Source organism: Excalfactoria chinensis, chromosome 14 (assembly GCF_039878825.1).
Source record: "Excalfactoria chinensis isolate bCotChi1 chromosome 14, bCotChi1.hap2, whole genome shotgun sequence".
NCBI classification, from domain to species: domain Eukaryota; kingdom Metazoa; phylum Chordata; class Aves; order Galliformes; family Phasianidae; genus Excalfactoria; species Excalfactoria chinensis.
The window spans coordinates 12,151,089-12,165,038 of record NC_092838.1 but is presented as its reverse complement, the minus strand read 5'-3'; the positions used below and the strand labels follow the sequence as shown (position 1 = coordinate 12,165,038).

Below are 13,950 nucleotides of genomic sequence, written 5' to 3'. Positions count from 1 at the left end.
AGTTATACAGATTGTAATTCTTTTGTGTAATTGAAAATGCCTCAAAGCAATGTGTTTGCATATGAAAATAGAAAATTTTAATTTAGAATCTTAAAAATAGATCAGGTGGTGATTATTGATTAAGTCCAATTAGCAACTGTTATAATTGTCCTCAATGTATTTTCTTTGTTTCTTGTTTATACTGACAGGCCCCTTGCATACAGTACACTGGCAGACCTGGTGCATCACGTCCGTCAGCATTTACCTCTCAACGATCTCTCCCTTGCTGTCCAGTTATTTGCCAAGAACATTGATGATGAGTCGTTGCCTAGCAGTATCCAGACAATGTCCTGCAAGCTCCTGCTAAATTTGGTTGACTGTATCCGGTCTAAAAGTGAACAGGAAAATGGGAATGGTAGAGATATTCTCATGAGAATGTTGGAGGTATTGACGTGTTTAAAATTTGTGATAATAAGTTGAATAGCGTAATTAATGTTTTGTAGTATATTATCAGTCACCTTTTACTCCCTCCTTCAGAAATGAGGATATGCCAAAACAGCGTGTTAACACCTTGTGGTACACTTGAATATGTTTGCAGTTATTTGAGCCATTCCTGAAATAGGGTTGTAAGTCTTATTGATCTAAGTATGTTCAATTGAAGGATTAGGGTTATAAAATGTAGAATAATCTTTAATTCTAAAGTGGGAACTTTCTTTTTTTTTTCCTCCCCTCTCCGCTCTGCTCTTCCGTTTCCTTTCTTCCCTGTCCCTGCAGGTGTTTGTTCTGAAGTTTCACACCATTGCACGATACCAGCTTTCAGGGATTTTTAAGAAGTGCAAACCACAGTCTGAGCTCGGGGCAGCTGAGGCTGCATTGCCTGGAGTGCCAACAGCAGCAAATGCAGCACCTGTTCCTGTTCCATCTCCTGCTCCGGCTACTCCAGTGGCCCCTGCACCTGTACCTGTGTTTGAAAAGCAGGGGGAGAAAGAAAAAGAAGATAAACAGACTTTTCAGGTTACAGACTGCCGAAGCTTAGTGAAAACTTTGGTCTGTGGTGTGAAGACAATCACGTGGGGCATAACGTCATGCAAAGCTCCTGGTGGTAAAGCTGCATAATGTTTAGTTACTCTTGACATTTTTAATTCTACAATTACTCTATTACATACTCAATTACATACTCTAGCCAAAAAAGAACAAATGAAACAATTAGTAGTTTTAATACGTAACTGCTGTTGTATTTCTTTTTCTCCTTTCAGAAGCGCAGTTCATTCCCAATAAGCAATTGCAACCTAAAGAGACTCAAATCTATATAAAACTGGTAAAATATGCAATGCAAGCTCTGGATATTTATCAGGTATGTACCCTGACCTCGTACCATGTTTATTTTATGCAGTTTCTGTGTTAGATCTCCTAATAGGTCAGCTAAAATACAGGTTGCGCTTGTATATTTTCATGAAGCCTTTCATTTCAGGGCTGTCTCTAGAGGGAAATTGTTTGAATTTCAGACTACTTATCGCTTGCAAGAAGCGCATTATTTTCATAACAGTTATTATTGTCTGTTTAGGCTGGCAGGTCAGGCTAAAAACATTGGTCTTTTATGTGGTGGATTAAATTTCTTCTCCCGAGAGATTTCTTTAAGTTTAGTTACCAGTTGAAGCATTCACTTGGCACATGTTTATCTTTTGAAGTTACGCAAGGTACTGCTGAAATGTAAATGTATGTGATATAGAATTAGCTATTAGCTATTGAAGTAGCTTTACAAATTCAGCATGATGTCTCCTGTTTTGTTTTTTTTTTGCACTCCTGACTCCATGATTTTGAAGCCTGTGATCTTCACACTCCATTTTCAGATATTTATTGTCACTGTTGGCTTTTGTGATTTCTAGCTGTATGGGAATTGCTTGTGAATCTTGCATAACATCAGTTTTATTCAAATCCTTTTTTAGGAATAGCAAGGACAAGTTGCTCTAGTTCTGTAGCTGATAGATTGATATAAATATATTTTTATATATATATATGTTAATATTTATTTATTTATTCCTCAATTGCCATAGGTTCAAATAGCAGGAAATGGACAGACGTACGTTCGAGTAGCCAACTGCCAGACAGTCAGAATGAAAGAAGAAAAGGAAGTTCTGGAGCATTTTGCGGGTGTATTCACAATGATGAACCCTTTAACTTTTAAAGAGATCTTTCAAACTACTGTTCCTTATATGGTGGAAAGAATCTCAAAAAACTATGCTCTGCAGGTATTATGTTTGTTGTTGTTTCTCTTCTCCAATAGATAATAGCCAGCCTGTAGAAAATACCTCATGCCTTATAGTATCTAAGGCCGAAGAGGAATTATTAGGCACATGATATTGAAATTAGCATGAAACATTCTGTGAACAGACACTGCAAAGATGGGTTCTGAAAAACTTTCCAGGTTAAGTGATGAAATATAAGCATGAGTACCTCAGGCTGGTACTTTTACTCATGAGAAGCATTAAACATTGTGGGATTCCTGTTTTGTGTGTGAGGTTGTTGTGTTAGTGTTCTGATCTTCCGCTTAGCAGAACACAGTTCCTATAGCGTGCATCTGAAGTTTAAATATCAGTCTTATGTGCGTGGTTCTTTTCCATTGAGGATAACATGAATTGTGTGCACAGCAGTGAAGATGGGGTGGGGAAGCAGGAACTGGTCGTAGTTGTTTTTTTCTAAATTGGTAGCCTATTAATCCCCTGTTCTTTTCATTGCAGCTGCATTAATTCCTTTCTGGTTTCCTTTTATAGATAGTTGCCAACTCCTTCTTGGCAAATCCTACTACCTCTGCCCTCTTTGCAACGATTTTGGTAGAGTATCTTCTGGACCGACTGCCAGAAATGGGCTCTAACGTGGAACTTTCCAATCTGTATCTCAAGCTGTTCAAGTTGGTCTTTGGCTCCGTTTCGTTGTTTGCTGCTGAAAATGAACAAATGCTGAAGGTAAAGGTCATTTAGATTCAAAAAAAGTAATCTGATTTCACTCTTAATGTATTCTTCAGTAGTATGAAGAAGCTTAGTTTTATTCTCTGTATCATTTGATAGTCTTTTCATGTTTGAACCACTATTAGCAGCATTGTTCAAACAGCAGTCCATTACTGCCTTGATTATAAGAGGCAGTTTCTGTGAATATCTGACACCGTAGTGATGTGCTAATTCTGAATCTGAATGGCTGGGACCGACCTGCATGTGGTCTGATTGGGATTAGCACATAGCTTCATAACTTCCTGGTCAGGACAGTTATGCATCTTGTGCTTTTTTTGTTGTTGCCTTATTAACAAAAGGATTTTGCTTAGGCTGTCACTTCTGTGTGGTTGTGGATCTGGTTAATTCACATCATGTCTGGTGACACCGAGTTAAAAATACAGTTTTGAGATGTTGTAAATTCTGCATTGAGGAATTCTGTTTTTCTGTCAACAGGATAGTACTTACTTATTCAAAGAAACTTGTTTTATCTTGAACATAATCATTAATTTTAATAAGTTAAGAAATAATGAGTTCTGAGCTCAAAGCTTTCTCATACCTATGAGAAACAGCTACCTGTATAACAGAAGTACTTTAAAACATTGGTAGAGCACTGCTCCTTCTCTCAATATTTATCTCACTTTCCCTTTCTCTACCTTAAAATAAATTCAGTTCCAGATAGAGGCAGCCATATAAAAATTACTTCTCTGCTTAATGGTTTGTTATTGCAGGATTAGTTCAGTATTTTCAGGGCGGAACAAAGTAGGGATGACTATTTTTCCTGATTCTTTGGGTGATTAATATGAAGCCATGTTCCTAAGGAGGGTGAGGAATATTCATATAATTTTAGTTAAATTCTTTTGCCATCAGAGTCAAGGTCATTTGGATTTTATAAGCTGGAGGTCCCATTTGGGGGATGTGATTTAATGCCTTCACAGTTCCCTGCTTCTGATACATCTGTGTTTTGGCAGGATTGATGATGTGGGCCTTGGGTAGACAATTAAATTGAATGATGAAGGCTCTCTGTAGCATTTGTGTAACAATGTGGAGTGCTTTTAGATGTGAATAAAATCCAGAACTATGTCACCGTTTGTACCTGTGGGAGGTTCCTTGCATTTATCAACTGTTGTTAATGATTCCTGGGCACTGTTGAAGTCCTCTGCTCCATGAGGCCGCTGTGCCTTTCTCTTTTGGTTCAGGAACTGCTTCTTTCCTTTGTAAAAGTTAGTTTTTAAAGTAGTACTGCTACATTCACCAAAAAAATAAGAACTAATGATGCAACTGGATCTGAATTAAACTAATACAGTGAAATATCTTCTATTGTCATTATGACACTGCTGGCATTTCTGCTACCCATCCTTAGGTGCTCTGGAGCAAACGTGTTTCATTGTGTTAGGTTTGTGGGTTTCTGCTTTAATACAGTTTGTGCTTGGAATAGCAAGCAGACTTGATTGTTTGGCTAATGTGAAGGTAGTATTTAATTAATTAACAAATGCTATGTGTTTTTAGTAACAATTACCTCAGTAGTGGTATAAAATTGGGGTGATATCAGATTACTTGGAGAAACTGAAGGCTTTTGATCTGAAAAAGTTGTCTCCTGTAAAGTCTTACACTACAGTGATGATAAAATTGATGCTTTATTAATCTTAAAGCTTTATTTCCTTATAGCCACATTTACACAAGATTGTGAACAGCTCTATGGAACTTGCACAGACTGCCAAAGAGCCCTATAACTATTTCCTGCTGCTCAGAGCTCTGTTCAGATCTATTGGAGGAGGCAGTCATGATCTGTTATATCAAGAATTCTTGCCGCTGTTACCAAACTTACTGCAAGGTAGAACAATACCTTTATTCCCCCTCCCAGTTTCTGATCTTTTTATGTACATAGTACTCATAAAGTTATGTTGTGTAATTTAAAAGAGAAAACGACACAAAACCAATCGTAGCTGCTGGTTTTGAGCTTAGCAGTTGATTAAATAACTTGGACGTGGCTTATTTTTGTTTTCTGTCAGCTGCTTCAGGCTCCATAGTTCTGGCTGCTTCACAACTCCTGCTGCTTGCTTTCTGCTGTCTGTTGTGGGGCTCTTGGGTTTTGTTTGCTTGTTGTTTTGAGGTGTGGGGGTAGCAAGAGGAGCAAGGTTGCCAGGCTATTGCTGCTTCTGCACTACAGAGAGGCTCTGGCTCTTCTGTAGTTGTGGGTGTGTTGTGTGCGCTTGCTGCTGCATGAGAAATGGACTTGGAAGTTGTGTCAGTTTCCAAAAAGAAATAGAAAAGTGAATGAGCTTGATTAAATGAGCTTATGTGCTTGTGAAAACTATCTTCCAGAGACTCTGGACATGACCAGGGGAATATGGAGAACTACTTAAACCTAAGGAGTAGCTAATCAGTACAACTTTGGGAAGGCAAAATCTGTGGTTTCTCCCTACATCAGCAGGGGCAACTTTTGTTGTAGTTAGCAAATATTTCAATTATATTTAAATCATTATGAAAAATATGTGTCATTGTGGAGCTCTTAGATAAGGTTGTGGAGTATATGAAATCTTCTGTGGAGGGCCTGGGGAGGAAGAGTTGCAGAACGTCCTTTGCCTGTATGGAACAGTGGATGGACATTGACAGAAACATATTTACATATTAATATTTGTTTTCAGGAGCCCACATGATTTAGAAACAACCATCTTCTCCATCTGGAGAAGATTTCAAATTTAAATTGAAATGAAGCTGGGTTTGGGTCAGGCTGTCTTTTTGCTTTCATCCACTCTATTCAAATGCTACCTTATCTTGACATTTATTTGCTATTCAGTTTTAGTGCACACACAGATCTTGTTGTATATGCATGTATCTACAAAGCACTCACTGTATAGTGTTCTTAGATGGAACTTATGTTTATAATGGTTCTATGTTGTCTAAATACATTGTTTAGAAATAAATAAGCTTGACATAATTGACAATGCCAGGTTATCCTGAGTTTAAGACATGGTTCTTAACACTGAATTGTGGACTGTTTTTTTTTCTTCCTTTTGAACATGTAATTTATCAATAATTTTCAGGACTTAATATGTTGCAAAGTGGTCTTCATAAACAACACATGAAAGACTTGTTTGTGGAGCTCTGCCTCACTGTGCCAGTTCGTCTGAGCTCATTGCTGCCGTACCTGCCGATGCTCATGGATCCCTTGGTGTCAGCTCTCAATGGATCTCAGACCCTGGTTAGCCAAGGCTTAAGAACACTTGAATTGTGCGTGGATAACTTGCAGCCAGACTTTCTGTATGATCATATTCAGCCAGTTCGAGCTGAGCTTATGCAGGTAAACAGTTTTTTTTCCTATTAGACCACAAGAGGTCGTCAGTTCACTATGTTAGAATGTTATATGAAACTTTGATTATAAGAACTGGAAAAAGCTGTCATGGGAACCATAGATGTCTGATTTGTATGTGGAGCGTTGTTTGGTGTTGTGCAACTGAAAACTGAAACATTTAAAAGTGGATGAATTTTTGCTTCTATACCTCCTGGTAAGAAGTTAAAATTAAGGCTTGGGAGTCTATAGGAAGAATATTGCTGTCTAAGGGTTGGTATAGAAAATGATTAAGATCTGGTAAGATTAGTTACCTGGTTACCTTCAGCATATTGTGATTGACAACTATGTGTAGTTTTCATAGAATCACAGAATCACAAGGTTGGAAAGGACATACAAGATCATCCAGTCCAACCGTCCTCCCATTACCAAAGCTACAGAAAACCACTAAACCAGATCTCGTAGCTCCTCATCCAGACACCTCTTGATCACTGCCAGGGATGGCGACTCCACCGCCTCCCCGGGGTGGTGGAGTGAAGATTGTATTTATGTTGTGTCTGAAATTTGGAGCAATGTCTGTTTTCTCTAATAGGGTTAGCATATCCTTTGGCCCGTAAATGTAATATTTACTTCATTTTCTGTTTAGATTTAGAAGCTAGCTCTCTGAGGATGTTTCACTTGGCCCATGTTGGTGTTTAGTTTTTAATTTTTCTTACTAAATTCATAATGTCATCTATCTGATATTAGCCACAAGTATGACATTGCATTTCAACGGGACAAAGATTTGGTGACTGATCCCATTAATCAAATCTAAAACTGTGTGTAGGATTCCTTAGGAATCAGTTCACCTGTTTTCAACAAACTGCTTTCATTCCTTCTGGATAAGTGTTTTTGTTCTGGAAGGTATGCAGGACCAAATACCCAGATAGGTGAATAAGTGGTTTCTGTGACATTTTATTGCACTGTAAGCTGAAAAATCTTGAAGTGAGCCTGGTCTGACCTTGTTACATTTCAAATACTTCCAGGCTCTGTGGCGCACACTGCGCAATCCTGCAGACAGCATTTCTCATGTGGCTTATCGTGTCCTTGGTAAGTTTGGTGGAAGTAACAGGAAGATGTTAAAGGAGTCACAGAAACTACAATATGTGGTCACAGAAATTCAGGGACCCAGCATCACAATAGAATTTTCAGACTGTAAAGCATCTATTCAGCTCCCTATGGAAAAGGTAAGGACTTGAGACAGAAGTTTGCCAGTATTTTTTTTGTCTCCTTTAAATTGCTTTATGTATCAGTCCAAATAATAAATGCTGATGCTGTTCTGCTTCTACAAAGCCTTAGGCTAGGGCTGAACTATCAAAAGTAAATCTTTGCTGTGCAGTTTTCCTCTCTTCCTACCTTTCTGTGTGTTGGTTAGATTAGGAGCAGGATTCTGTTCTAATATCTTCCTGTTTTCTTTATGAAGTGTACCAAAAGCTTATCATAGATATTCTTCAGTGATTATCCTAATGGCTTCAATGATTTGGCTTCCTTTGTTGTCTGTAGGTTTGGTATAGTTCTTCTAATACTTGCAAAAATACTTTGTACTTGTAGTGGCTTTCATCTGACAGTCTCAATGTTTTACAGATGCTTTGTTCTCACTAATTACAGCAATCTAATCTGTGACTGAATTTTGAGATCAGAGAATTCAGCTGGATTTTAAGTTAATTTGGCTGTACGCTTTTAATACATTTTCTGTGATTTTCAATTGCAGCTCCATAAGTAGGTGTGATCTTAATGCGGTGAACGGATTGCTTTACAGGCAGCTGCCTCTCTTTGTCTCCATGCAGCCAGCAGGCTTAAATATAGCTTGGAAGAATGGTTGCTTAGTTGTTTTTTTTAATGCACATGGCTTTACTGATTTCTTCCCTGTACTCAAACTGATGAGTTGAATTTGTATAAATACTGTAATAGCTGACATCTTCCTTTCCTGACAGGTTTAATTCAAACCAGGTTTTCCAGTACATTTATGTATCTAATGTGTAAACTCTCCATTGCAGGCAATTGAAACTGCTCTGGACTGTTTGAAGAGTGCTAACACAGAACCGTATTATCGGAGGCAAGCTTGGGAAGTAATCAAGTGTTTCTTAGTAGCTATGATGAGCCTGGATGATAACAAACATGCATTATACCAACTTCTTGCACATCCCAAGTATGACAATTCTTTAAACATAAATGCGTATGTAAAATTTATAGTGTCTAACCTTATTTAGAGACAGTGTATTCTTCATGGCATTTTAACCTACTGGCTTATCCTGCTTTCTTATGAATTAATTCAGGACTTTTCAAATCTTTCTCTTGCTAACATGAACATTGTTAGCATACAATGTGTGTTAATTTTCCATAATTTCCATATTTTACTTGCAGTCCAGTGCAATCTATAGATATAAAAGACAGTTATTTAAAATGTAATCCTGGCTTCATGTATTCAAATAACTGGAGTATTCTGATGCTTAATTGAATTGGCGAGATTAGATTGCAATATCATATGCACACTTCTCAATTCTTATCACAGTGAAAGAGATGCAAGATCTGATTTCGGTTAGTGCCCAAACTGTGGCATAGTCACATACAGCTGATACCTGTGTATGTGTTGGTTTTCAGGTATGACTTTGTCTTAGAGCAGCTGAGAGGTTTTATTGAATTATTTTACATCGTTTAAAATTTCAGTTGTTGGTACTTAATGACTTTTTGCTTTTGGACAACTTTCACTACAAAGTGTGTGCTGGCTTTGAGTTGCAGTTGCTAAGGAACGTAGTAGCTTGTATAATTTGGGCTTGTTAGACTTGACACACACATAGCTTTGCAGTGAAAAGTTTTTATTGGGGTGGAGATCTGTTACGTGATATTTCAGTCTTGAAAGATTAAAATCAAATGTCATTTTAAAAAAGGGAAAATGTCAAAATATTGAAAATGACATTCTGTAATTGAGTTGCAATGTGACGCCTGTGTACCTCTTATGTGTAATATATGTGGCTTCTTCTGAACCGCTGGCTTGAAATGCTCATGATGAAATTGAGCTATCCATCATGTTTGAGACCAGTGGTTGACAAAATTGATACCAACTGGGTGAACTGATCTAGATCTATCAAAATGAGGGGAAAATGGGAGGTGGAGAAGGAGTTTGATATAAAGAGTAAACTGTAAATCAGGTACTTGATGATGTTCATGGTTGAGCTGCTGGTACTGCAGTTTAGGACTACAGCGAACTCAATTTTGTCTTTCAGCTTTACCGAGAAGTCCATACCCAGCGTCATTATTTCACATCGGTACAAAGCTCGGGATACTCCAGCTCGTAAAACGTTTGAGCAGGCATTGACAGGGGCGTTCATGTCAGCAGTCATCAAAGATCTGCGGCCCAGCGCTCTGCCTTTCGTAGCCAGCCTGATCCGCCATTACACCATGGTGGCTGTGGCCCAGCAGTGTGGTGAGCGGAGGGGCAGGGATGGCTGGGCTGTGCACGGCTGCAGGGGGGAGAAGTTGTTTGGATCTTGTGGTCCTTAGTTCAAAGGAAGTCAGGATGTTGCGGTGGCCTTTGGGTTGTTAGGTTGGTTTTGCCTTGTGGCTAAATTGTGCTGAGCGGTGAAAAGTAACTGAGCAGGTTTTCAAAGTTGTCTCCTAATAATACTTTCAAAATTCTGAAGCAAATCAATTAAATTAGGTCTGGAATTGTTTATGTTTCCAGTGCATTTGTGAAACTTGGTACATACAGTTATTTTTGCAGGTGGTTTATAGCTTGGTTGTTTCCACTTGCATTTTTGAGGGCCTATCAGAGGAACCAAGTAAACCTTGGTGACACCTATGAAGTAAACTTCTTGTTTGGAGTTTGACTGTGTGGCAATTTTGGGGAAAGATATAGTATGGACATATGACTTCGCTGTTACGTTAATGTAACTTGAATGTCTTAAGATTCTTTATTTTAATTAAATTTTCTTAGGAGACCTGCAGTGCATAGTCTAGTAAGTAGAAGAAAATATTCCAGTAGATGTAATCTTTTTTTCTTGTGAGCGAAGAATGCCTTACAATCCATTTATATGCAAATTGGCACAGCACTCACTGTTTTTTCCATCCTTAGTCATAGGAATAGTAATCTAATTGAAAGACTATTCATATTGAAATATCCATTATTTTATCTTTTTCTTCCCCTTCTCTTTCACCCCATAACAATTGCAGGTCCTTTTCTGCTGCAGTGCTATCAGGTTGGAAGCCAGCCTAGCACAGCCATGTTTCATAGTGAAGAAAATGGGTCGAAAGGCATGGATCCCTTGGTGCTTATTGATGCCATAGCAATCTGCATGGCTTATGAGGAAAAGGAGCTCTGCAAAATAGGAGAGGTGGCTCTTGCAGTGATATTTGATGTTGCAAGCATTATCTTGGGTTCGAAAGAAAGGGTAATATATATTTCAATTTTATCTATATGATCTACATTCAACCAGTTCAATTCTGCCTCAAAGACTCCAGAGGCTACCAGTGAGCTGCGAAACAAACTAATAGAATTCTTTGTTTGCAGGCTTGTCAGCTTCCCTTGTTTTCATACATTGTGGAACGTTTATGTGCTTGCTGTTACGAACAAGCTTGGTATGCAAAACTAGGAGGTGTTGTGTCAATTAAATTTCTTATGGAACGGCTTCCACTAATTTGGGTCCTCCAGAACCAACAGACTTTCCTGAAGGCACTTCTCTTTGTTATGATGGACCTAACTGGAGAGGTAATTAATGAATATATCACGTAGTTTGGGGGGGAAATAACCTTTTTTTCAATTTGTACACATTAAACTTTTCTGATCTTGATTTTATTTAACTTTAAAATATATTGATAGTGCAATAGTTTTGAGTTAATTCTAGTCATTTTAACTTAAACCAAGTCCTGAATTTTAGGAATCATTCCTTGCCCTGTCCTGCCCACTTCACCAATGTTACTGGAATTACATTTGATTACATTAGCTTATTTCTGAGTATGAATGTTACGTTCTGATCAGTGAAAGAAGATGATTCCTTGTAACTTGGACTGCTTATTTTTTTTCTGTGCTTAGTTTGAAGGTGTTGGTATTATCTGAAGGCAGTATGCAGCTACAGTTACCACCAAATTGTCTGCTTGACCTTTTCTTAGTAGTGAATCATACAGTAACACCATAGCTGAAGTGTACCAGCTCTTAGAGGTGGTTTGCATAGTTGCATTCTACTGCAGCTCACGGCTTTGAAAAGGTTGCTGGGAGGTGAATAATGTTGTTTTTAAACTTAAAATATTTTTAGCCTTTTGCAGAGGATTCATCAAAATCGAGTGCAAAGTTTCTTGTTGATGAGTGTGCTGATTTATAGTCTTCGTAAAAAAATTATCTATGATACCCTAGGTTTCCAATGGAGCAGTTGCTATGGCAAAGACCACACTTGAACAGCTTCTGATTAGATGTGCAACTCCTTTAAAAGATGAAGAAAAAACAGAGGAGATCATAGCAGCACAGGAGAAGTCTTTCCATCATGTAACACATGATCTTGTTCGAGAAGTAACCTCTCCAAACTCTACTGTGAGGAAACAAGCAATGCATTCGTTGCAAGTACTTGCTCAGGTCACTGGAAAAAGTGTCACTGTGATTATGGAGCCACATAAAGAGGTAAGCAAAAGCACCTAGTGAACATCCAAGCACACCTGAAGTTGTTCACCGGTTTGGGTTTGCAAGATGCTTTTTCTGAGTGCATTTTTATGTGTTAGTGTATAAAGTTGTTAGTGCTTTGGTAGGATATGATTTCGTTCCCTGTGTTTCAATGCTGTAAAATACCCTGTGGCTGGAGTACTGTAGAGGTTTGTGGGAACTGTGCCAGATTGCTTTGTCTGTATTGCCGGTGTCTCCAGGTTGATTTTTGTTTTCTTCTGAGCTTATGGGCTGTGTGTCCTACCACCAATCAGATGGAGGTGAGGCCAAATGCATGTTTTATTTTGAACCTGTATTTTGTGTTATATTGCTACACCTTTCCCAGTCTAGAAAGAGATTGTTTAAATCAAAGTTGGCTGAAGTCACTTTTTGCTACATACTCCTTAAAGCTGATAACATTCATTCTCTTGCAGTGCTAGCAAGTGTACAAGGGCCCTGAAGGCCACCACAATGTGTAAAATTATAGACGTCATTACTCCAATTTGGGAACACACAGAGTAGCTCCCTAATTGATATCTTATTTTACTGAAGGTTTTTTTATGAAGGAGAGTGGGAATTAGATGCTATGGAAAAATTCTGCATGAATAATTTTGTTTTCCTGATGCTTTTAGGAGCTTTATTCTTGTTCTTGTACTTCAGTGTTTTAAATGCTTACATTTATGGATTTCTTTTTTGTATGTTGCTTATAACATCATATGGAGCTATTGCCATGGGTATGTTCAGAAAGAGTACGTGATAATTGAATGTACTGAGTTGCTTCCCTAATGACAGAGAGTTCAGGTATTTCAGACAGACATTTTTCTTCATTTAGTGATTTCCAAAGAGGTACAGCTGGAGCTCCAGTAGCAAATGGATAGGAACAATTGATCACACCTAATGGTGTCTTAATAGCTGGGCTTGTGGGGTTATTCGAGTAGGCTGCTAATTCAGTAATCTAAATTGCATTGCATAGGTCCTCCAAGATATGGTCCCTCCTAAAAAACATTTACTTAGGCATCAACCTGCAAATGCCCAGATTGGACTGATGGAAGGGAATACATTTTGTACAACCCTGCAACCTCGATTGTTTACAATGGATCTGAATGTTGTGGAACATAAGGTTTTCTACACAGAGGTACTCTAATTTTATTTTTTCATATTTGAATGCATATGCTTAAGTAATGATGGTGCTGACAGAACTCTCATTGCTACAAGTAGAGATTACTGGTGTATATTTGTTCTTTGTTTCCTTGTGCTCTTACCCCTGTCCTCAGTATTCCTTGTATTCTACTGCAATTCAGGATGCAAGAATTCCTGCAAACATGTTCTTTTATAACCTGTATCATATAAGCAATTTCTTTGCAAATAGACATGCTAGGTACTGGCAAGCTGTAAAATCACTGCTTTTTGGCCAGACTTTACTTCAGTGGCTCTATGAATGGGTTTCTTGCCTCTGGCACTAACCATTGGTATTCATGGAAACTTAGACTCTAATTTCAGGTAGCATTTTTGCCTGTTGGTAAAATTTGGGGATTGTACTTTGAATAAAAGTGTCTCTTGGAAGACATAAGGCTCAAAATACAAGTGATAATACTGTGTCAGTCATCCATAATTCTGTGCTAAAATGATTGCTGTTCTTTATTTGTCCCCCTAGCTTTTGAATTTGTGTGAGGCTGAAGATGCAGCCTTAATGAAACTGCCTTGTTACAAAAGTCTTCCATCGCTTGTACCTCTTCGGATTGCTGCATTAAGTAAGTGAAAGTTCATAAACAGAGTTGGATGTAGATACGTGCCCTTCTGAGCAGTGGGCAGTCTTCTTCCCAAGATCAGTAGAAAATTAGAGAGCTTGAAGACTGATGACTGCTCCCTAGAGGTCATAGTTTAATGGAGAATAATGGGAAAGTATCACTGCTTTCTTAATGAGTAGGATTTATTTTCTGAAATTAACTCAATTTTATTTTTCTAATTAATTATGTCATATAGCACTGGGGACACTTTAAAACACTCCTAATAGACATTCCTTTCATTTA

At 38.1% G+C, this 13,950-nt stretch overlaps 1 protein-coding gene across 2 annotated transcripts in view; it reads left to right on the top strand.

Moving 5' to 3' along the window:
* TRRAP (transformation/transcription domain associated protein) overlaps positions 1 to 13,950 on the top strand; it is a 74,696-nt gene that overhangs the window by 9,324 nt on the left and 51,422 nt on the right. Inside the window, exons 14-28 of one of the 2 annotated variants that reach the window (XM_072349069.1) lie at positions 189 to 423; positions 754 to 1,081; positions 1,236 to 1,333; positions 2,034 to 2,228; positions 2,751 to 2,942; positions 4,632 to 4,797; positions 6,011 to 6,267; positions 7,281 to 7,481; positions 8,292 to 8,443; positions 9,519 to 9,718; positions 10,465 to 10,682; positions 10,802 to 10,999; positions 11,642 to 11,902; positions 12,894 to 13,055; positions 13,575 to 13,671. In XM_072349069.1, coding sequence (XP_072205170.1) covers positions 189 to 423; positions 754 to 1,081; positions 1,236 to 1,333; positions 2,034 to 2,228; positions 2,751 to 2,942; positions 4,632 to 4,797; positions 6,011 to 6,267; positions 7,281 to 7,481; positions 8,292 to 8,443; positions 9,519 to 9,718; positions 10,465 to 10,682; positions 10,802 to 10,999; positions 11,642 to 11,902; positions 12,894 to 13,055; positions 13,575 to 13,671 — 2,960 coding nt within the window. Of the gene's footprint in view, positions 1 to 188; positions 424 to 753; positions 1,082 to 1,235; positions 1,334 to 2,033; positions 2,229 to 2,750; positions 2,943 to 4,631; positions 4,798 to 6,010; positions 6,268 to 7,280; positions 7,482 to 8,291; positions 8,471 to 9,518; positions 9,719 to 10,464; positions 10,683 to 10,801; positions 11,000 to 11,641; positions 11,903 to 12,893; positions 13,056 to 13,574; positions 13,672 to 13,950 lie in introns of both variants that reach the window. The other variant, XM_072349068.1, reaches the window with a different exon arrangement.